We start from the raw sequence: 24866 nt of genomic DNA on the forward strand, positions 1-24866 counted from the left end.
CGGTCCCAAAAATCTGAGTCTGCAACTATATCATCGTGTCGGAGTTAAAATCGAAACATAAATACTATGTTATATCAAAAGCATCAATTAAATCGGTAAGCAGATTACACTAAACGCATACGTCGCGTACGCGGCACTTAACATTAAAGCTATCCACTTCGTGTCCTTAGTCCGTTACTCGGTACAATACGAAATCGAAAAACAAAGATGAAAAACTTGAAACATCACAATAGAGCTGTATGTCGGCGAGCGGGCGCAGGCCTAGAAGCGGAAGCCCTCGTGTGGGGCCGCGCCGCCCGCCTCGAACGTGAACCCGGACTCCGCCGCCGCCGGCGCCAGCGACGCGTCCTCCTCCTGCCGGACACAACACATTATTTATACACGTATATCCTTTACATGCAATTAACTGTACATGAAATAACTAAGACAAGAATAAAAAAAAAGTTATAACGACGTTTACCTCTCCGGCGAAGTATTGCTCAATGATATCGTAGGCCATTTTGTATATCTCTACTTTCTCGTGGCTCTGCAGAGCTTCGATTTTGTCGATGCCTCCGCACTCCTCGATCATGTTCGCCACCTGGTCGGCATTCTCGCCGGCCATCTTGAGCATGTTGCTTAAACCATCGAGCACAACCTGCAGATACCGTAAAGATTTTTTTTCAATGTTAATATAGTCTGATGAGACCAGACCATCAAACAAAAATGCTAAAATATTGATTAAAGAAATACATTAATCAATTTAATTGTAATGCAATAGGTCTGGACACTTCCACTTGTTAACAGAGTTTCAGGATGTTTATATTAAACTATAATCATATGGACAAAGATCATGTCAATATTTCTTTTAGACATTTATCAAGCAGCATCATAAAAAGTTTAATAATGCTTGACATTATAACTAAAACTTGTTTGGACATAATATGACAAAACAAGTTTGTATTTCAATGCAATATGAAACAGTACATTTGCAAATTGGGATTGATAAAACCGATTGATGTACCTAAACAAAGTGCGCATTGTTAACACAGATTATGTAGAATCAAAATAAGTTTTATTAAGACAACAGTAAAAGCATTATACTTTTTAGAAAGTAGTTTTACCTTTTTTATAATCAATTTATTATCTTTGGTCAAATGACAGATTTTGTATCATGTCAGATGACGTGATAGAAAAATTTAAGCAATGGTACAATTTTAACAGTTTATAAATAGTGTAAATACTCACGTTAATAACTTGAGTATCCTTGCAGCTGAGAAGTTTGCAGAAGGGCGGTATAACTCCACAGTTGATGAGAGCGGCGACTTGCTCCTTGGTCCCGCTGATACTGAGGTTGGACACGGCCCAGGCTGCTTCCTTCTGCGTCTGGAACTCGCCCTTCGTGAGGTTGTCCACGATCTTCGGCAACAAGTCAGCGTCAATCACTGCTTGGACTTGCTGCTTGTTACCAGCTGTGATGTTTGATAAGAACCATACGGCTTCTTTGCAGATCTTCTCTTTCTGTTGGCAAATTATTAAGAGTCTAAGTTAATAATGCATCTCCGGCATTGAATTAATACAGCAGGACTGTTTGCTTAGCTACACAAAGTACACAAGTTTCATGATCTGCCTAATTTAATCGTGTCAAGGTACTGAAATTATTTTTATCGAAAGATGTTATTAGATTTATGTTAAATTGATTTTAAGTAGATTATTACACTGTCGCTAAGCATGCAATCAAAGTCCCGACGAGGTCATGACCTTTTATTAAGCATTAAAGAAAAACACGCTAGTGCGTCAATCAATCGTATCGTATTGCACCTGAGAAGATGAACTTACAAAGATTATACATGACAATCTTAATTATGAATAAGACATATAACTGCACGTGTTTACAATAATTATTATCATAACTGATTGCATATATAAATATAATAAGCATTAATTACTCATACCGGCTGACCCGTTATACGTATTTTAGTTCCTTAGGCAATTGCTACACTGATTGCATATTAATTAGTAAATCATGTTTCGGTATGAACACATATCCGTTTCGGCAGACGCAATTTGAATTGAAATAGAACAACCTACAATAAACAATACTTATCATGACTTACGATTTCTATATTCTGCAGGCGTCGTAAAATTCAGAAATAGTCAAGATTTATAAATGCCATAAAATTTATAACAGAATACAATAATTTAAGACTAATATGGTACATGGTGATTTTCTTTACATTACTTGGTTATTTTTATTGATGATGAGATGAGTTTAATTATAACAATTGGTCACAGATTATGTATCACACAATGCATAAGATATGTCAAGCAGCTAAGGTAGGTACTGAATCATTTACTATCAATCAACATCTGATCACTGTTAGGAGTAATCTAAAAACAATGTGGAATTCATAATAAGGTTCTCTTCAGTAAGTGTTTTCAGAATTTAATCTTTCCGATACCCTACTATATGAATGTAAGTTTGTCTGTTTTGTAAACAATGAATTAAGAGTAAAATATGATAGTGTTTCTCAAGCAGACTTTTAAATGAAGTATACAGATCAAAGTCAAAAATAGAAAATTATAATTACAAGTCAAACAAAGATATAATGAAAGCTAATAAACAAAACTCAGGGTTGATCAATGATGATACTTGCTATCAGTCATTGACCAATACACTAATCATGTCAATGTACTGAGAACATACTATGTCTACTACATATTTCTTAGTCTTATCTTGGCGGAGTACCAGACAAATATAGACCTTCACACTATCCAGTGTACTACATTAGACTAGCACATTTGTTTTGACGCATGTTCCCTATTAATATACTAGTGTTTCACCTAAATCTCTGAAGTTTCAATTTATCTGAAGCTATTTATTGATGCATTGCACTGAAGCATTGCCCATTCTACTACAGACAGTGTTAGTCCCACTCCAAACAATGCCATCATTGTAAGGTATAAATTAAGAATATGATGTTATTTTAAAAGTATTAGAATGGTAAAAGTTTACCTGATGTGAGAGTAAGGCAGGCAAGTGTGAGAGAGCATCACAATTAAGAACAACTTGTGTTTGCTCATCTGTTCCGGTCACAATGTTGCCAACTGCTCTCAAGGCTGCTGTCTGAACCTTCACCTCTTTGTGTGACAGCAACGGGATCAGCTTAGGTACTATACCGGATTCTATGACCATTTGAATTTGCTCATTGCCGCCATCTGTTAAATAGCTGGTTGCCCAAACTGTGTCTACTATGATCTGAAACATTACATTAATACAAATGTTTATATGTCATAAAACCACATGATATGATATTCCCTACATGGTTCTAGATTTAGTTTGTAATGCTTTGAACATAAAGTGAGATATATAGTTAGTTATTTTACAAGGGATTTAATGATGTAATTTATTAATACAATTTAAGAAGATAAATCATTATTAGACAAAAAAGCTGTGATTTATCAATACCACAAAGAAAGCATAAACTTGTGGAATTTATTAGGGGCTATGACATAGGGTGACCTAGAAGTATTTTTTCTAGACTGCCTACTTTCTTTATCAATTTGAAACAAAAAAGATAAACAATTCTACATCAACAATAACATGACAGTTAGCTTGAAGTTTTTATCAAACTACAAAGAGCCATAACTTGATATACATCCATATTAAAAAAGACCAGTATTTATAAATGACTTATTGAATTAGATGAAGTAACTAATTGGCTGACTCATTATGACATGGCATCAATCCTTGATTATTGTTATTTTAAATATGACATACCTAGTAAAATTTTAATACAACATAGCCATTAGGTACAGGCATACCAATGTACTCACTACTGTAAATTAGATCATGGCATTTTTAAAAATTTACAGATCAATGACCTGATAGTGACACAACAATAAAATTATTGACATGTCTAAGAAATAATAATGAATGTTCAGGAGTTACTTACATTAGTGTCATTGTGTGTTATAAGGGCATTGAGTGCTGGAAGAATTTCTTGAATAGTCTTGACTGGTGGAGGTGGATCCTTACTCCTGCACAGGTTCACAATAACCCAAGTGACATTACGGAGGAAGGAGATGGGGATCTCAGGCTTGATAAAGCTCAACAGTGGCTTTACCACACCAAGCTCAATGACATAGTCTCGGAGCACTGGGCCATCTCCAATGATGTTACCTAGAGCCCAGACAGCTTGCTCACAAACATTTTCATGAGGAGACATGAGAAGTTGAAGGAAGACGGGAACGGCACCGGCATGCACGACTTTGTTGGTCTGTGCCGATGTGCCTGATGCGATATTTGTAATAGCCCAAGCAGTTTCAAATTGAAGTGTAGGATTATCGGCCCTCGAGAGACAGTGCACCAGTATGGGAAGGATGCCGGTGGCGATGAGCTCGTCGATGGGCGGGTTCTTGTCCGAGGAGAGCAGCTTCCTGCACTGCTGCACGGCCGCTAGCTGCACTTCAGGGTTCTCGCCATTCGCTGCGTTCATCACCAGCTCCTTGAGGTCCGTGGACGCCAAGGTCCTTTCAATTTCATCCTCGTCGGTCGAGTAGCTGACAGGCACATTACGGCGTTTTTGTAGTGTTTCTTCTCTTTTATTTTTTCTCAATTCTACTGTTACTTCATTTCTTCGCCTGCGCATTTCCTAAAAATCACCGCGAAAATATGTCATTCTACCATTAAAACCGTTTTTTGAAAATTTTATATAAATAAAAGCAATTATACTATGTTTTTATACTTACGTCGACATCTTTGCCAGTGTTCTTGAAAACATGCATGCGGTTCTTCACTTGATCAGTCGCCATTTTATTTTTGTGCTCACAGTCTCGTTACAAACGTGGTAATTACACAATGAAACAAAGAATCAACTTAAAATAATGACGAAGAAAACTAATCAAACATGTTTTAACCACACAATAGGCGTAGCTGATTCAATAACCTCTTTTTACACAGAATATTCTACAACACGAAATCGTCCGTTTCCTCCTCAAATTTCTTTCTTTCTTTTTTTTCGGTTGGACTAATAACTATAGACAAGTTACAACGCGATGTTGCAAACATAAATATTTTACGCAATGAATGAAATCAAATTACACCACTCGACTCGACTACGAATTGACAATTACGTAGTGTTGCCACTAAAATAAAATTTTAGTTTTTGATAGCTGGTAACTTCTAAAAACTTATTGATTGATGAATTTTACTCGTTTTACGCACTTCCGCATTTGTCGCAGTCAAAACAGCAGTTTATGTCGGTGAATTTGTAAAACAACAATTCGTTACATCTCCTCGAGCGTATTAGCTTGCCACAATGACTGTGTTAACAAAACCTAGCCTCACAATAAAGAAAATCCCGTTGATAGATGAAAGCCACTGCGATGAAGTACGTATTACATTATTTTCTTTTATGTGTAAAATAGTATTTACGTTATTTTTAATGTTTAGAAAAATAAGATTATATTTAACTTGTAGCTGCCTTTTTCATGACTGAGAGTGGCATTTTTGCAAACGAAAGTTAAATGTCTATAATGCGGCACTAGTTATGCGACACAAATCAAGATTGCAGCTATGAACTAGGTATTGATTTTTAGTAAATCGCACTTTTGCCTGGTAGCTAAAAATACATAGAACGAAGGAATCTATTGTGCATAATATATCTTACTATGCTGTAGGTCTTCTGATTGATTATTTATCAATTTAAATATGATAATTTGTTGTAAACAACCTAGTTACCTTTGCGGATTTCTCTAATATTACGCTACGCAGACCCAAAAATAAGTACTTGCCTACCTATTTCGAACAATTGTTTACATTAATGGTAAAAAAATATTTATAAACAAATTATCGCTTATGGCTTCACCCCCGTACCATAAAAAGTAGCTTAGAGTTCACACTCCTACACATTAATAGGTAATACCTCCTACGAATCAATTTTAATAAAAAAACTTCAATTTCTTAAAACTTCGATACATTAGCGGAGATCTTGCGTATTTACAAACAAATTAAAAACAAATAATCGAATTTGTATAAGATACAGAAACTCTGAGTTTTTACGAATGGCGTGTTTTTATTAGGAAATCATCGAGATGCACAGCACTGGTGCTGGCAAGAGGCACGGGGTGGCTGCCATCCTGTGCATGGGGGTCACGGTGTTCCTGCTCGTGCTGATGGGCGTCATCACCGCCCTTCAGATATACGATCAAGTGGCCTCTGACGTCTCGCAGCGCAACCACTATCAGGGATTCTGCTCCATTCCTCTCTCTAGGGTATGTAACGCTTCTTCTCAGCATCTGAATTCGCCTATTAGACAACTTTGATAGATGGGAAGTATGAATACTTTATCTGCCATTTAATAAAACATAATTTAAATCAACAGATAATGTAGATAAAAATCAGTTTCGTGTAATATATAGCTCATTTACCAATTCCTTTCTGCTCGGTAGCCTGATTACTGGCGGTCTGTTATTTTACTACTTACGTACACGGGATCATCCGTTTGTATCGCATATTTCAATATCAACAATTTCTTCATTACCTACTTTAACCATGAGATCTACCAGGATCATGGATGTAACTGACGATATTGTTACTCAAAGCTATAACGTGTATTTCATGGATAGCTATATGCAAAGATCGATAAACATCAAGTATACTGTATACCCGACCGAGACTCGGCGACATTCTAGAAGCAGTAGTTGAGCAGAAATGACAGATTTCCGTTTGCGGCGGTCTTCTGATAAGTACCAATTTTGCTTCAATGATTCAAGTATTCAAAGGTACCGTATGAACCGAATGACCAGTCAAGACGGATTACTTACGCCACACAAACTAGTTTTGATGAAACATCTGTTTTGAGTTGACAGTGTTCACGTGTTTGCATTAAATAAACTATATTTGTTGTTTACAAATTAAATGTTTTTTTGAAAATAATGGCATTGCGTTTTACGATGCTCTACAACTCGTTTCATTGCCTTTCTATTTCCCAGGTTTTCATTACGACAATCCTATTAAAAATGTATTGCAGTAGGTATTTCAATGTATTGATTGTTATTTGTTACTATAGCCGCTGGTAGTGAACCAGCAGAAGTCTATCGATCGGTGTTGAAGTAAGCTAACAAGTCATATTGAAGGCTTATCTAGGTCGTTGAGTAATACACAGTTACTTATGCAAAACACTTAATAATAGGATAATCAGTAGGCACTTTATAGATTCAGTGCTATGTGGTCGTTTTTACGTGTTTTAGGGATTCTGGTGTAAAGGGTTAAAAAAAAATATTTTTTGCCGTGGCGATATTTGATAAGTATAAAAATGGTTAAAGTAATGATTTAATAAATTAAAACCCACCCGTTTTAATTTATCAAATTAAGGAAAAAAACATAAATTTGGTTATCAATACGAGTAACGTAAATCATTATGTATAGAAAAAGCAAAATAAATAACCCAAATAGCAAACCAAATAATCTAAGTATACTTTGGAATCAGTTCAAATAATTCTAAAACATGTTCTTTTTTCTGTTCTGTAGTCAGATGGAGTTGGCAATACGTTTATAAAACATCGCTCCTAACAAATAAACAGACACCGGATGTCGAACAGTCCTTCGCAACGTCTGTCGCTCGATACCTATGTAACACAATCGCACAAGCGACCGTATTCATTGCTGTTCCGAGTAACGTTGCCTTTTATTCATAAATCATTTGATTGAACTGCCCCGTTGACTCCGACCTTCTATAAAGTCGATTCACCTTAATTGGATATAACATGGGAGCTCTGTTATTCGCATGCAATTTCTGATGATCTATTGTACTTAAAATAATATTGCTCCATGGTAATTGACATTTTGTAAACTGTACGATAGGTTTCTTAGATGAGATCAGTTAAAAAAACTATGTTCTATGAGAACCTAAAGTTTGATAGATAAAGTTAATCAGTGAGTACTTACATACGTACGTACTTACACCGACTAGGCGTGGTTTTGGTCAACTATTCATTCTTTGAAGCGTTTTTCGGCAGTATAGGTGAAGTATAAGTGGTATCGATAAAAAGTACTTTCGTATTACCATTAATCGAAGAACCATTCTTACCATACTATCTTTGTACGATTTTATTATTCAAGGGGAAATAACTTACGCTCACAGTAAATGACAAATTTCCCAGGAATGCTTGCTTTGAGCATAATGTTTTGTGTTTCAGGACTTGCCGATGATGGATACGCGTAAGATGTCTCTCACCTGGAAGACCACACCCATCATAAAGCATGCGGAACCCGAAGTACAGGTAGGGTAGTTTTATATCTGTGCATGCTCTGTCACAAGGATATTTTTCTTCCTATTCCAACCAGCAGGTGAACACTGAGCGTTACGTCTGAGCAGAATCGTGAGGAAAGTGCTTATCAATAAAATGTGTGTGGATTGATAATTATATTTACAGTTATAAATGTATTTACGGTATCTACCAGAGGAGCCAGCTACAACTGCACAAGTTGGTGGATTACAGGTTGGCTACGCTTAATGAGGTAGGTCCGTGGTTGGGTGACCATCCATGTCAACGGGTAGTTTGAAGCTCGAAAGTCAACGAGTCTTACTAAGGGATACTGGATACTGTGTTGCCCAGGTAACTGGGTTGAGGTAGTCAGATAGGCCAGCCCCAACATAGTTGGAAAAAGGCCAGCCTGATGATGAATAAATGTATCTTTCTAAGTATTTCCAAATAGAATTTAAGATGCCTCTAGTTACCCAGGTATATTCAAGAAAAATATATAAATAGCCGTTATACAGGTTGCCTGTCTCGAGAGAACAGATCACTACTAGCATTATTTTTCATTAATGACTCCCGTAATACTGACCTCGTTTGACCCTATGTGGCATACATACCAAGTATATTATCGGCCCTCACATGAGAATGACATTGGACTCACGGTAGATAGGTACCTAACTACTTACATACGCAACGTGAGATAATTTCAACATGTGGTGCACATGGCAGGGCTTGACAAAGTATATCGTTGTTTTTATGAAGGAATTGCGTAGTATATTATAACAGCAATTAGGTGCAAGGAAGATAATTCAAAAAATTGTTGTAATGTTAAATTTTACGAAGATCTTTGCTCTCTTAAATTAAAATACGCAATTAGCAGTTTTTTAACAAACCTACTGGTTACCGGGTTAAGGTAAAATTTTGCATTCATAATTATACGATGAAATATTATGGCGACATGAAGCAAGCAGGATTAAAAAAGTAGCCATAAAACTTCCTCTATAAAACATTTAATTCGGTTTTACAATTACTTGGTCATAAAAAAGAAGCCAGCTGAAGACCTTTAGTTTAAAATAGACACAATAGTGGGATTTTAATCCTTGTGTCGCGGGGGTGTTCACAGTCATTCAAGTCACATGCACAAATGCTCCCTGTTCAACGTTGTATACGAAGCCGTAGCGCGATCAATTGCATTTTTAAATATATTTCAACATTCATTGTAAAAAGGTTTGACCCAAGCCTCCATAGATGGCGTTGGGATCGAATTAGATCGCGCTATGGTTTCGTTACATGTAAAACTATATGTATTTTTGTAAATTTTTATTTTTTTGTGAATCGTCAGTACTATTACTATATGTCATTATAAGTTCGTTAATAGTGAGTGTGGTGTTATTATTCGTTCACCTGGACCCTGGAATTTATACATGGTCCTTCGCGTTGGATTGGTCGCGAGTGTTTTTGGTAGTCTCCGGTGGTGGAAGAGACTACCACCCCTAGCGTCATTACTGGACAGTGGATTGCTGTCCAGAGCAGCCTCTTCAGTGGACCCCAGGAGAGAGGGCCCAGGAGCTGAAGGTGGAACCGGTGCAGCAGCCGGGAGTCAGGCGTGGTGCAGCCGACTCGTGAGCAGCAGCAGCCGGAGGAAGGCGCAAGGGAGGTGCAGTGGCAGTGCAACAAGCAGCGGGCGCGGTGCCGGCAGGGGGCGCCACTTATATGGTGGTGTATTGTGATAGTGAATAATATTGGTTTGAAGTAAAGCCGTGAGTACTTTAAATTATTCAATATCGCGAAGAAGAAGTCAACAATAAATAGAAAATTGTAACTTGGAAATTTTGAACTTGTAATATCGCAGTTAACAGTAATTTAGGACTTGTAATAGTTTTAAGTTAGAAGTAGTTCGACGGGGAACTTATGCCCGATTTCGGTCTGAATTCTAAGACTTGTAAAATTTCAAAATAATTTTAATTTGTTTCTTGTATTTCAAATAATTGTTTACATTTTTTACTTAATAAAATGGAAGCATTTAGCGATCTGCAAGAAGACATTAGAGCTATAATGTTAAAAGCTAAGTCTAATTTTAAGAAATCGCCAAAAGAGCGATTATCAGTTGCTTATGTAGAGACTAGGCTTGATAACTTAGAGCAACAATGGAGATTATTCTCGGACACTCATACTAAAATTATAAGTCAAGTCAAAAGATCAGATTTGTATAGTTCGAACTACCACAAGAATGCAATATATGACGATGTAGAAGAGTTGTATGTAGATTATAAGACTGAATTAAAAGAGATGTTAACTAAATTAAGTTCGAATAACCAAAGTGTTGTGGTATCAAGTGGAAATTCAGGTACACGATTTAAGTTGCCTGAAATAAAAATCCCGATGTTCTCTGGGAAATATACGGAGTGGCAGACTTTTAGGGACTTGTTTTTAGGGCTTGTACATGAAAACAAGGCCCTAGATGATGCCCCAAAGGTTTTATTATCTTCGAGGACATCTGACAGGAGAGGCTGAGCAGCTATTGCGAAATATTAAAATGTCATCTGATTGTTATGAAATTGCCTGGAAAAAGTTGGACGATATGTACAATAATAAACGGTTTTTAGCCAATGGCATTTTAAAACGTATGCTTAGCCAAAAGAATTTAGTGTCGGAATCTGCTTATGAAATAAAAAAAATAATAAGTACTACGTCAGACTGTTTAGAGGCAATAAAAAATCTAGGTGTGGATGTGTCTTCATGGGATCTGATTGTTATTCATATAATTAGTTCAAAATTAGATAAGGAGACTAGAAGGGCGTGGGAATTGAAGGTGGCCTCGGACTCAAGTGACGAGCTACCAACCTTTGAAGAATTTTCACAATATTTGTATAGTCGCTTTAGGGGTTTGGAACAGTTAGACAAGGAATATATTGAGAATAATAAACAGCCAAGACATCCACAACCAAAAGGGACGCATTCATTTCATTTACTAAAAGAAAAAGGCCTGTTATCATGTACATTTTGCTCAGCTGATCATAAGATTAATTATTGTCCGAACTTTCGTAAAGAATCGAATGAAGCGCGACGTATGTTTGCGCTAGAAAATAACTTGTGTTTCGTTTGTTTACTCAACAACCACTCTGCAAAAATTGTAAAAACACTCTTAAGTGCCAGGTGTGTAGACACCGCCACCATTCTTTGCTTCACCCAAGCGGTGCATCTGGGTCCAATATTGGTGAAGATGGGAGTACGATTCACGAGGAATTATCATCAGTCGCTTCAACGTCAGCGAAGGATGAGATTAAAAATTGTAATACTGTAGTGACCGCTCAAGCGGAGGGATCGAGCAAGCCAATGGTATCGTGTCTTTCGACAGGGACTAGCCGTAAAACGGTTTTATTAACTACCGCTTTGATCAAAGCGGAGTCGAAAGACGGTTCATATAGGGTTGTTAGGGCTTTACTCGATCAAGGATCACAAGGTTCGTTTGTGACAGAATCTACAGTCCAGTATTTGGGATTAGATAAAACACCTTCAAAGCAAGTTGTGATAGGTGTAGGTGGGGACAAGAGTGCTACGGCCAAGTCCAGTGTGACTCTCACATTGAGGTCTAGAATAGACCCCAGTGTCGTCATTAGGGTTAATGCATTCGTCCTGAAGTCGGTCTCAACTGTTCTCCCAGCTGCAAAGGTAGCCAGGGTAGAATGGGTAGATTTGACTGATGATGACTTGGCTGATCCAGAATATTACAGGCCTAATAAAATTGATGTTTTATTAGGTGCTGAAGTCTACAGCCAGGTCATCCAGGAGGGTATTAAAAAGAATATAACTGGGTCATTATTAGCTCAGAATACTAAATTAGGGTGGATATTGTCAGGTACCTTTGACGTCGACCAGACAATAAATTCATCACACATTACCGTTATGCATTCAAGTCTTGTAGAAGATGACATGCTTAAAAAAATATATGAACTGGAAGCAGAACCTCCTAGAAAGAAAATGCTTACGGAGGAAGAAAATAAATGCGTGAAGTTATTTGCAGCTACGACGGAACGCGACAGTAATGGCAGATACATTGTAAGACTACCATTGCGTAATGTGGACCCGATTTGTGCGGTAGGTGAGACCAGGAGCATTGCTGAAAAAAGATTCAAAGGGTTGGAAGTAAAATTTAAGAAAAACGATAAACTTAAAGAAGAATATGGGAAAGTAATAAAAGAGTATTTACAGTTGAATCACCACGCCGTTGTCCGGGAGGATAAAGAAACATCAAAGGTTCGCGTCGTATTCGATGCTTCCTGCAAAGGATCGAAGGGAATGTCACTGAATGACAACATGTTAGTAGGCCCTACCTTGCAGGCAGATCTCCGCCATACAATTATACGATGGAGAACACATCACATAAGGTTTGTAGCAGACATTGTGAAAATGTATCGTCAAGTTCTGGGACACAAGAATGATACAATACTACAAGGTATTCTCTGGCGCGATGATCCTGAAAAAGAAATTAATAAATATCAATTGAAAACTGTTACCTTCTTTACTGCGTCGACTTCATTTCTGGCTATACGGGGTCTTCAACAGCTTTCTTACGATGAATGTTGTGCTGAACCTGGAATGTCTAAGATAATTTTAGAAGACTTCTACATGGAGGATGTAATGACAGGAGCTGAAAATATAGAAGACTGTTTCAAAATATACGAGAAACTAAAAGAAATATTAATAAACTGTGGTTTTCCATTACAAAAACGGAAGAGTAACAGTCAAAGGCTATTAAATGGAACTGTGGATGGAAAAGGAACTACAGAGGTATTAAAGATACCAATAGATAATACTACAAAAAGATTGGGACTTATCTGGAACTGGAACGAAGATGTCTTCCAGTACACTGTGGATCTTCGATCGCTGGCAGCACCTGTAACAAAAAGAAAGGTTATTTCAGAGATTTCAAAATTGTTTGAACCCTTAGGTTGGTTAGCACCTAGTATCGTTCAAGCTAAGATATTTATTCAAAAATTGTGGCTAGCAGGAAAGGAATGGGATCAAGCAATTCCACATAAGTTATTATATGAATGGTTGACTTACCATAATTACACAATAAATGTTACCAAGCGGCAGCTACGTCCGAAGATAATACAGGACTTCTGGAGAAGGTGGTCGCACGACTATCTTCACCAATTTTTACAGCGATGGTCTTACAAAACTCCGGAACCCTCTTTGAGTAGTACAGTATTAGTAAAGGAGGATAATATGCCTCCAGGAAAGTGGTTGTTAGGTAGGATTGATCAAAAACATCCTGGGACAGACGGTATTACTCGTGTAGTCACAATCCGTACTCAATCAGCAACCATGAAGAGACCTACATCTAAACTATGCATTTTGCCGGTAGTAGTTTAGTTATAAGCACTGATAAATGTCATTAAGTGCCATTTTTAGTTATTTTACTTAGCATTGATTAAGTTTATTTGCTGTCAAGGAATTGGAAGTTTGAGTAAAACTTTTTTTTTTTTGTTGTTTATATGGAAATATAATTTGTTTGTTTGTTAGTTATTCTACATCAGCTTCAATTAAAATTTATTGAGCACGGTGGGCGGTGTAGAAGGACATTTAGCAATATGTCCTTGGTGGGCGGTATGTTCAACGTTGTATACGAAGCCGTAGCGCGATCAATTGCATTTTTAAATATATTTCAACATTCATTGTAAAAAGGTTTGACCCAAGCCTCCATAGATGGCGTTGGGATCGAATTAGATCGCGCTATGGTTTCGTTACATGTAAAACTATATATATTTTTGTAAATTTTTATTTTTTTGTGAATCGTCAGTACTATTATATATAATACCATTATAATATATTCGTTAATAGTGAGTGTGGTGTTATTATTCGTTCACCTGGACCCTGGAATTTATACACTCCCAGAAGCAGAAGCATTCGTCGATCACACAAAATGCTTGTCCTACGCGGGATCAATCCCGCGACATGTAGCGCTCAGTTTTTTTGGCGTGGTGACCTAAACCACTTGGCTATCCGTGCAGCCAAAGTGCGTTATTTTTTTTTCTTACCTTTGAATTAAGTATCGATAAATCTTTCTTCTGTTGTTTTAATATTCGACTATTATTATAGCTCATATCTACTTTACTTATGAGCTATTATAAAAAAACGTCATGACCATATGCTATTTCTTTACAGTGACCGACATTAATTGATGAATCATCTTACTTTTCCAGGTAGTGAGTCTTCTAGACGAGGACCCTGAGCACCTGATGGACCTGCTGCGGGAGGTGCTGGACATCGACATCGACGACTCCGTCGAGAAGATCTCCGTGTTCAACAACGGCCATCCCGTCAGCTTCATCCATGACTTCGAATCTAATATTACTGGTAATTTTAAAAAAGCCAGGATTGCTCTTCCTTAAAATCAAAATACCTCTATTCACATATTGAATTATTTAAAAAAAAAACATTATTTATGCCAAATTTCAAAGCCGTAGTATATTTCAAAAGTTTCATATTAATTTTGACCACAGTAGTAGTAGACTAGTTCTTACTTACCCATCTATTTATCCATTTTCTGTGTCGCTTTATGATTAATGAATTACGATTGTAAGGCCGGTTTTTGCCGTTTTTATCAATAAGAATGATATTTTTACCAATACCTTTTGCGGCTTACTGGATATAAAATAGTTTATGATGGTGTTACTGATGAATAAGTTTTTCAATTTTTGATTTTCTTACCTATATGGAGAGATGATCGTGTTCAGTGGTGAGATTTCTCTAGGCTGATGACATTCTAAAATTCAGCCCATTTTTGTTTGTTTAGGTGTATTGTTGGTGCATAATGATATAAATATAGCGTCGTGTCTGTGCAGGCATCGTGGACTCGGCGCGCTGCTTCACGATGGAGCTGGACCCGGCGCTGGTGCTGGCCCCCGAGCTGTTCGTGTTCGGGCTGCAGCGCGGCGAGCAGTTCGACGTGTCGCGCGTGCGCAGCCAGCTGCGGGCCGCGCTGCCGCCCGCCGCGCCCGCGCCCGGCGGCGGCCTGCGCGCGCTGCGGGCCTGCCAGGGCAAGCCCGTGTACCGGCTGCAGAAGGACAGCGCTGTTGCCAGTAAGCATCGTGATGTCCTCTATCACCGGAGTAACTGTAGTCTGTACCAAACTACGAACAAAACGATCGAAACGGCTCACTCAGACATGCATGCGCACCGACGAGACGCTCCGGGCGGCGGCGGCCACGGGATGACACGAAGCAGCGAGTGATGGTAGCTGGTGAGCTAGCCTGGCCGTGTGACCCTTTCGATCGTAGCGAGCGGTAGCCCTTTTACAAGAGATATGGAGCCTGTTAGAGCAGATGCCTGTCGCATGCCGGGGCATCGGAATTGTCCGAAGGAGTTACCGTGGCCCCAGTACACGAAGAGCAAAGAAAATAACATTCGGTTTTAATCAGCAGTAGGAGTCTGACACTCTACCGCGCAAGCCAAAGTGGAGGGTGTCATTTCATGATTTCCCATCCGAAAAAAAAGGTGCACCGTATTTCTAGGGTTCTTCTGTTGTGTTCTTCTTTCTTTTTCTGATTCGTCCTTTGTGTGCAAAGTACAGATGCAGTTTCTGCTTCTATAACTTCATAGCCCAATATTACAGATGATTCATATATTACGTCGCCCCTGAAAGCGGTACTTGTTTCTAAAACGCACGCTTCCAGACGCAGGAATCCAACATTGACTTGCTTCTATCTAGATTTTACTCAGAATTCTTATGCCGATTCTATTAAGTAGATAATTCTTTAACACACAAAAATTAAGTTTATATAAAAATATATTGTTACTCTATTTCAGTTCGCAAGCGTTCGGTGGACGCTCCGCCGCACGACTACATGCACTTTGCGGGAAACCGCATCCAGGAGATAGAGATCAGCAACCTCGCTGAGTTGCTCGAGTACGAGCAGAACAACAAGCAAAATGCTTAAACACTAGTATCACATATTAGGGAACAATTTGACTAAATGAGTGCTAATTCTCGACACTAATTAGAGGTATTGTCGTTTACAGGGCCAGTCATAGTAGCATCACTAAATCTTCTGTTTAGTCATTAGTGACTGGACAATATTTACTCACAAAAGCACTTCATTTGTTAATTGCTCACTAATCTGTGCTAGAGATGTACCGGTGTGGATGTAGGATCCAATATGATAGTGATGGGGATGATTTTAGTTGATTTATACAATAGATCGACTACTGACATCCAGGTATTGTTTCAGTTCTGTGATGTAATGTTTTAATTTAGTTTTTAGTTGTAGTACAAATTTTAACATCGTTACAACAAAAGTTCAAACTAGTTTTTGAACTGATTGTAATATAAATTTTATGAAAAATACGCGCACACTAAGGAAGGCATGGTTGTGTATTGGATTGGTTATAGTAAGGAGAAATATTTAATTGGTTACTTAAAAACAAATTATTATTGATACATCTGATTCAGCAGCTTAATTGTTTTTCGATTAATACAGCATTAAAACATTTTTTGAATTGCAATGAAAACATTTGTAAATGTTGTCAGTTGTCAGTGTTAGTTTATGTCCGATGGCCGCAGAAGCTGACTCCTATATCCACATCCAAGTGAGATTAGTGTTAGTCCTACTTTAAATATAGTACATGATACTCTACATTTATAATCAGTAACTAAATAGATTTATTTAGAATGTTGTTCAATTTAGTCGATTCTCTAACACTGATTACTTTAGTCGATATTAACGTAATATTGTACCTAGTTTAGTTATAATAAGTTATTTGGTCAGTGCCATCGTATATGCATTTAAAAAATATTTAATTTAGGATGGTAGGTCTTTAAGGGAATAATCTAAAGCACGCGAATCGTGCACCAAGCACAGGCTAAAATACATTTTACGTTACAAATAGGATCTCATGATGACTTTAATTTTAAGTTAAAAATAAATGTTGTTTTTCATTTGTTGCAACTCAAAGTTCGGTTTCTTTAATGATTCTTGTGGACAAGCAAATTTTTGTATGTCTGGCCAATATGTCTGATATTGTGTACAGGGCAGTAAGCGATAGAGCTGAAAGTACAAGTATATGATATTCAGTAGGCTGTATCACAAGTGATTTCTGACGGAATAAAATGTTTAATGTCATTGGTGTTTCATTTTGTATCCTGCATATCGTGGTTGAATATGTTTTAAACAGGGGTGCTATTCTGAAGACTTGTCGTCTTTGGTCATTGGCAGAACGGAGATCGACATACCAAAAGTGCCAACTAAATTAAATTGAATATGCTTCTTCATATACGCAGTAATTGAAGTTCCCTAAGTAGCGTGTACCGGATGAATCCTTATGGTTTTTTTAGAGATCAATGACACAAAGACTCGTGTTTTTCATGTTAGTTTTTGGGAGTGTTACGAAAGTTGATTTCAAACAGTCCATTGGTATAAATTAGATCGAGAAGATGCTTTAGTTAATCCAAATTTTTGCTATGCCAATTCTTTCAGAAGTTCTACTGGAATGTCGACGTGCTCAACTTGATCAAAAATGAGTACCTATATTGTATATGTTAAAAATGTCTCGTGATAAAAGATCTTTCGCATTTTTTTTAACTAAACATTTGGGCAATGTGAGCTGATGTCTTAATGCCAGTGTGTCGGAGTGCGCTTAAAACATCGTTGAACATACATGGAGGTGATTCGGGTACCCCTAACTCTCAAGTGTCCTATCACCTCGAACTGGTCGACTGGTTCTTACTTCTCCGGAGTTCCTGTATCAGTTAGATTTTGTAACAGAACACCTCATCTATTCTTTACTATATGCAGGGTACACGTCGTTCTGCAAGACTCTCATTGAATTTCAGTTACATATCAAGGATGGCGTTGTTTTAAGTATTTCTTGTTGAGGTCATGAAATGTTCATAAGACGCTATTGCAACAGATTTTCGAGGTAAAATGTTAGCCATCTAATTTATGTTAGTAATAACAGTTGCTTAACCTCGATTTATAGTGGCCACACAAAAATAAGTACATTATCTGTAAAAAATTAAGCTGCTATTATAAGCTATAAAGTTTTCTTAGAAACTTGGCCTGGTAACAGTCGTACGGCGATAAAGGGCGGAGCCTACCAAATACGTTTCAGTTTTTAACCCATAAATTAAGCTTTATTTATCTTATCGATTAATTTAAAAATGTTTTAATATTTTTACAAACTTTCCTTTCATTTATTCGTTTCCCTAGCTTTTGCAAATATTTTCATTGGCCAGCACTATATAAACGTGAAGCGCCAGAAAAAAATAAAACACAAACAAACAAAATAGAATGTCAAAGTCACTTTTGTTTAGTGCGCGGGCGATGTTTTATTTGCTAAAAGTTTGATTTTTAATTAAACTTTTTATAGCTCATTAGTACCGTGAGTGAGATTTGAGTGATCAGACAAACATTATTCATCATTGGCCTAGCCTTTTCCCAACTATGTTGGGGTCGGCTACCAGTCCAACCGGTTTCAGCTGAGTACCTGTGTTTTACAAGGAGCGACTGCCTATCTGACCTCCTCAACCCAGTTACCTGGGCAACACGACACCCCTTGGTTAGACTGGCTGTCAGACTTTTTCAAGCTTCTGACTACCTGTAACGACTATCAAAGATGTAGGAATTACAGCCGGGACCCACAATTTAACGTGCCTTCCGATACACGGAGGAACTCGCTATGACACAGATGGTCACCCATCTACGGACCAACCGCGTCAAGCATAGCTTAACCTGTGAGCGTTTCACTTATGCGGTTATAGCTTAGCCACGAGCTCCTCCATGTATCAGACAAACATTATTATGAACAAATAAGTTTAAAAATTGTGTCATTTCATGTATATATTTTAAGTTGTGTAGTTTTAAACATTATTCGGATATTCTGTGTTGTTATTCATTGTAAGAGACGCTAGACAAGCACAACTACTTACAATTATTTCACTGATTTTAATTTTCTAAGTAATTATTGAATTACATTGTCCGCACGGACAGCCGAGTGTATGCATTGGCCACCGCGCAAAACCCATAGTGCCCGACGTGGATTCGAGGCGCGCGTTCGACATGACTGTATTATATAGTGTGATCTAGGAATACTGGTTTTAAGTCTGTTCGTGCGTGTTATTTGAAGTTTTGAGAAACTTCCCGTGACTGCTTATACATAATGTCAACAAACTCAACACTGATTCGTAACAACACAAACCGTATAAAATTAATTATTACCACAAAGTTGGACCATGACGCAGTGAATTTGAAATGAGTAGGTACTAATGGTATATGTGCATTAACTTTAAACAAAATAATATACTTCTTAATCCCAAACGCTTTGTTTATCATATGAAATGTATCTATGATATATTCTTACACATAGTAACCCAGATGTCGACGAAATAACAATGCAATAATATTTACGTCTCCGCATAAATCCGGTAACTAACAGAACAATAAAATATCCAAACAATCGCGAAACAGCATCCAGCATATATAAGTGTGTCAACAAAAGATTTACAAGCCATGTATTCCGTAATAAACTACGACGAATTCCTATACAGAGCGCCGCCATTGTGCCAGGACAAAACTCTCAGAATGTACGAACCGCGCTTTCTTCCATAGTTCCATTTTTGAATTTTATAGGAACACGAGCGCGCCCCATACGGCGTCCCATTCACCTGCTTGCGAACGCAGCAATTGTACGCAGAGTGAATGGCCAGCCTTTGATGTCTCCGCGAATTTTCCGATGCAGTTTTTCTGGAAAATTAATTCTCTCAATACACAATAACGTGAGCGGTTTAGAAGCGTCGATGTTTTGTTAGCTTTGCCAATTTTTAGTTCAACCTTAAATGAAATGAAACAGAATCTGAAGTGTTTCTGTTTAATTAAGAAATTTGTTTAAATTTTTAAGTATATTTTTTGGAAGACTTAAAAATAGATTAGTTTAGATAGCTTATACAATAGCAACTGCAGTAGATTTTGAACTGGCGAAACTAGATAATGCTACGACATATTTTCGCCATCGCTGATCGCTTTTTGTCTAATAAACATTTTCTCGTATGAATAGATTATAATTAATCTGCGATTACGGGCTCCAGTTTGTGTGCCTGTAATTGTTTATCCAGTCAATATTAGCTAGTATTGGAACAGTTCAGCTAGGAGGCTGTGTTCGGCAGGGTTGCGATCTGTCGCGCTCCTCCGGCATTAAGATATGCAAATGTTATTAGGAGACTACGCGCGTATTATCTTTTAACTGGCGCGGAGATACGGCGATGTTTTCCCGTTTATAAACAGCCATTGTATCGGAGATCTCTCTAGATAATGCGATCATTAACGTTCACCTATAGAGACTTGGCTGGATAATAACTAGATTCTGGCTTATCGGTCCCGGTATTAAGTCTCGTGAACTTTGCCATTAGGTACCTGCTCGAATGCCAAATGTCTCTTGATATTAAGGTATATCTTTACTTGAGAATACAGTTTTTTCAATTCCTATTTTTATTTCAAGACTCTCAGTTAAGAAACAAACTCTGGGGGTTGCCTATCAAATGTTTAATTCCTGTTAGCTTATAACCCTTTGGAACTCTTAATAGCTTTTATTTTGATTCTGGAAGTGTTATATTCTTTTTTAATTGATGTTAAATGTAAACATAATCACGTTTATTTTGTTGAAGTGATTTATCCTAATTACTGGAGGCTAGATAGAGGTGGTATCGTCCTATTTGTCTCACAAAGCCGAGTCCTTCTTTGTCAAAGGGCAACCCAATCGGATTTAAGTTATGCAAAACCAGAGTGGTCAGGGTCCCGTATTGCCCTTTTGACTACAAGCCAGACCCGTAGACTAAATTATGCATCTTCAGTATTACTCTACCTTAAAATAATTAGTTCGGCCAAGGTTTTCAGAGTGTTTTACTTTATATTTATAATAATACATTATAATATAGCTGTGGCCCGCGACTTCGTCCGCAAACAAACAAACAAACAAACTCTTTAGCTTTATATATTAGTACCTATAGATACTCAGTATTTTTCGCAAGTTTAGTTCCACCCTTTTTATTCATTTCCTATTTAGTAAACCCAGCCGGAATCACATTACAGTATCCTGTCTTACCTTTTTTCTGGTAATCTCCGTAATAATACCGCATATCTAGGTTGATAAAACATACTTTGTAATTCATTTGATGACAAAGTGGGAACATTTTTGAATATTTCTATACTAAAAAAAATGCGTCCGTTATTGGACCAACAGATTTCATTATTAAACAAACACCTCTTCAGTTGCAATTTACTCTGAATTACAGTAAATCGTATTATTTCGCTATTTCACGGGACCTTCATTCTGTATTTCAGTTAGATGTAGAATGTAGGTATTATTGGAAAACTGCAACAATTTTCTGCAATCAAGTCTCTAATAGCTTTAATAGTAAAGAGCGGGCCAATTAACGTTAATAAAAGAGATTCCGTTCTATTATTTTTTAACTAGATTGCAATTACTTTTGTAAAATATTACTACATGAGTGGGTTACCACGATGTGATGTGTGTACACACGACACACCCTGCACAGTGTACAGTCTCAAAGTTACCACTTATACATCCAGCATTCTGCAAGTAGGTTTTCCTTCTAGTCTTACTAAACATCTTGGAGTACTTGAAACTCGGTGTAATGCGCACGTATATTACAGGAAGCGACTCAGGTACTACCACTACCGCTGTTTACAAATAAGTGATATCATCATATCTCATAAGTTCTCTCTCAAGTCGGCGTCGGAGTTAGTGTCTCCACCTGTCTTGCGAGGATATTACGCCACTTCCTAAATAATCATACCGCAGGGAGAATGCAGAAGGTTCACTTTCATGTTAAAGGCCAGCAGTTAGCGGCTGTAAAGCTGTTAATAGCATCGCCAATACTATAAGAAGTATTATTCATGATGCCATTTTCAATTAAGAACATTTAAATTCTTGGTCTTTACATATTAATTTATTAAAGTAATGAAAGAACAAGTAACATATTTTTTGTGTCTTGATTAGGATCTCTATTATAGATACTTGAAAATATATATAACTTTGAGTCTGCCTGATTCTGTCAGTGCTTCAAATAGTCTTCATGAACCGTATCAACTGATCCTTTTGTAGGTGTCATTTGTTGTGGTAATAGTGTTATTGAGTGTGGGAAAGTGTCCCCGTGTCAGCTAATGGAAGGAACGCGGGCGTGTTCTAGCAATACAAGGTTCAAAACATAATTTTCTCGTTAAATTACTTCATCGCGTCACCGTAACTATTGTTCAACCTGTGAAGTAACGAGAATAGGTCGCTTGAAATATGTGTTGACGTATCCTTTCTCGTGTGGATAGAAATTGAAAAGCGTTACACATACGTAGTAAAGAAAAATGATACTATTCAAGGCAGTTTTTGTTCATTTAAATGTTTGGTCGTAGGTAAGTTATCGATTTTCCTCTTACCATTCGGCTATCGGGCCAGGTCAAGGTCATGCCAAAACTAAATGGAGGTCTGTGTCCATCAGCAGATAGAAGGTACATGTCTTACATCCATACAATAAATTAAAGTTAACATTTTATTTTATCTGAGCCATTATTATCCTGCCTGCCTGCCAGCCTGTACTAAATCAATGATAACTAACTTAGCTATACAATATTCGAGAGTTTGATCCGTAGTACATGTTATTCCTTAATTCCCCATCAAATCAGTAAATAACATTATTATACAGTCTTAATTAAAGGCTTATCTGTGAGCTCAAGTTACGCGCATCCTCCAATAGGCCGTTTACACACGATCCAATCGTGTAGATACAAGACGTGTGCCGAATGACTTGTTTTGTCTGCACGTGTGCGTCGAGCCGATATCATTTGCATATCTTAATCCGGTGGAGGTGTCGCCTGTCCCCGGGGCTTCGCCTTTATAATGCTAACTGAGAGTGTGTAATCTAAGGGGCTGTACTCTTGTAGGTACTCCAGATTCTGTTGGTAAAAGTCACGTTCTACGTGTGATACGGACTTCTATGTAAAAGAAGACTATGCTAACTTTCAAAGGAATTTCATGATTTCACTCCAAAGTATTGACTATTTTTCCAATCAGAGCTACTATGACCATTAAAATAAAATAATGCCCAAAGATATCCTGTTGGCAGGGCAATCATCGTACAATTAGGCTCAGGTGTTTTGTTACATAATTCCATTGAATATTGGTATTATTTGTAATTCTGGTAAACGGTTACCTTTGGCTTCAAGATATAATTAGTTGAACAATCCAGTGATGTTGTTCACCAGTTCACGGTTGGTATGTGGACCCGCACTTATCGAGTACGCTTTGAAGCCTAAAGCTAATAAACACAAAACCTCCGAGCCTCCGCTGTGTCATATAGGCCAGAATTCACTACAACTATTTTAATCTAACTTGTGGGCTTGGACCGTCTTTGTAAAATTCACAACGAGTACTACCCTTGTTTACCGTTTCTTAATAAATAACCACAAAGTTCAAATACCTGTAAAATACAACCTTAGAGCACTTAAAATAAGGGTTATGTTCGTGATTGGGTGTTGAGGTTTCTGAGACGTATCGTGGCCTAGCGAAAGTTTGCAGAATTTTCGTTATTGAATTTTGTTAGTGAGATGTAAGGTTTGTACCAGTGTTTTGGTATCAAGGTTCGGAGTCACGTAGGGTGGGCAGGGCGAGGCTCATTTAATATTTGCTGATACTTCGCAGCCCTAACGGCCTCGTTTGACTGAGACATGTGGAAATAAGGGAAGGGATCACGAGCCGATTTAAAAAGATAAAACTGGAGAAAATGATATTAAGAGCCATATTTTCTGTGGCACGAGAATTAGTTGAATAACAAGAAATAATTTCAGCGTTTTTGGGCGACTTGATTAAAAAAGATAAATACCAGGTTTATACATTAATTTCTTTATAATTTCTAATATTTGGCTCCTTGGACTACTGTGCAGGCACTAGTCTACAAGTTGCGGGACTTGCTTACACAAGGTATGTCACAATTCTTATCTACTGCATCCGGTAAAATGGGTAATGTTTTTGTTATCCTTTAAGAATTGATACTTGATATCTATATTCAAATGTAATGTTTTTCTATGTGGTTTGTGATGAGGTAATAAAGGACTATGTGCTTTACGATGTCATGCCGCGAACTTTGCCTATAAAGTGTGGAATTTGGGCTCGGAGCACCGCAATGGCGTTCCGTATGCATAATACAAATACATTCATGAATTATTCGCCGGGGTGGCGGATGGAAGCGTTATTGAATGTCATTCGTCCCGTAAACGTGTGCTTTCCGAAATATCTCGGTTCGGATGCAGGTGTTTTGGAAGAATCTTCAGCTATCATTTAGATTTGGTGCGCTCTTGAGTGTTTATTGAATTACAAATGAATAAAACATACGTGTTTAACATGCTACATACGTACTTACCATTTCCTTGTCGCATATCGTTAGCTTTCCAGCTAACAGCTATAGAAGAATCCTTCAAATCCTTTTAATACACCAAGATATTAAATATACTAAAAATGAGAAGCCTGAAATTTAAAGTATTTTAGAAGTAGAAGATATAGCAGTGATCCCGTAAAAATGCAAAGAGCGAAAGTTTTTCTTTAGCGCGGAAGTT

General features: G+C 37.5%; 2 protein-coding genes across 2 annotated transcripts; one reads left to right on the forward strand and one right to left on the reverse strand.

The window, feature by feature from the left end:
• Positions 1-36: 36 nt before the first annotated feature.
• LOC113493033 (importin subunit alpha-3-like) lies at positions 37-5021 on the reverse strand. Its single transcript, XM_026870813.1, has 6 exons — positions 4732-5021; positions 3936-4634; positions 2996-3238; positions 1228-1500; positions 461-637; positions 37-354 (listed from the first exon to the last, which is right to left on the reverse strand). The coding sequence occupies exons 1-6, from the start codon at positions 4792-4794 to the stop codon at positions 262-264; spliced, it is 1548 nt and encodes a 515-aa protein (XP_026726614.1). The 5' UTR covers positions 4795-5021; the 3' UTR covers positions 37-261.
• A 165-nt stretch (positions 5022-5186) lies between these two features.
• LOC113493034 lies at positions 5187-17372 on the forward strand. The gene is made up of 6 exons (XM_026870814.1): positions 5187-5372; positions 6064-6255; positions 8182-8265; positions 14454-14607; positions 15096-15332; positions 16060-17372. The coding sequence occupies exons 1-6, from the start codon at positions 5301-5303 to the stop codon at positions 16188-16190; spliced, it is 870 nt and encodes a 289-aa protein (XP_026726615.1). The 5' UTR covers positions 5187-5300; the 3' UTR covers positions 16191-17372.
• The last annotated feature ends 7494 nt before the right edge of the window (positions 17373-24866 follow it).

The sequence above is a fragment of the Trichoplusia ni genome, chromosome 4 (assembly GCF_003590095.1).
Source record: "Trichoplusia ni isolate ovarian cell line Hi5 chromosome 4, tn1, whole genome shotgun sequence".
NCBI classification, from domain to species: domain Eukaryota; kingdom Metazoa; phylum Arthropoda; class Insecta; order Lepidoptera; family Noctuidae; genus Trichoplusia; species Trichoplusia ni.

Excerpts from the sequence above, each read along its gene's own strand:
- LOC113493033 (XM_026870813.1), bottom strand. The coding sequence starts at position 4,794 with ATGGCGACTGATCAAGTGAAGAACCGCATGCATGTTTTCAAGAACACT. Across the intron at positions 4,635-4,731 it reads ACACTGGCAAAGATGTCGAC|GAAATGCGCAGGCGAAGAAA; the intron begins GTAAGTATAAAA and ends GGTGATTTTTAG. Across the intron at positions 355-460 it reads AGCAATACTTCGCCGGAGAG|GAGGAGGACGCGTCGCTGGC; the intron begins GTAAACGTCGTT and ends TGTGTCCGGCAG.
- LOC113493034 (XM_026870814.1), top strand. The coding sequence starts at position 5,301 with ATGACTGTGTTAACAAAACCTAGCCTCACAATAAAGAAAATCCCGTTG. Across the intron at positions 8,266-14,453 it reads ATGCGGAACCCGAAGTACAG|GTAGTGAGTCTTCTAGACGA; the intron begins GTAGGGTAGTTT and ends TTACTTTTCCAG. Across the intron at positions 15,333-16,059 it reads GAAGGACAGCGCTGTTGCCA|TTCGCAAGCGTTCGGTGGAC; the intron begins GTAAGCATCGTG and ends ACTCTATTTCAG.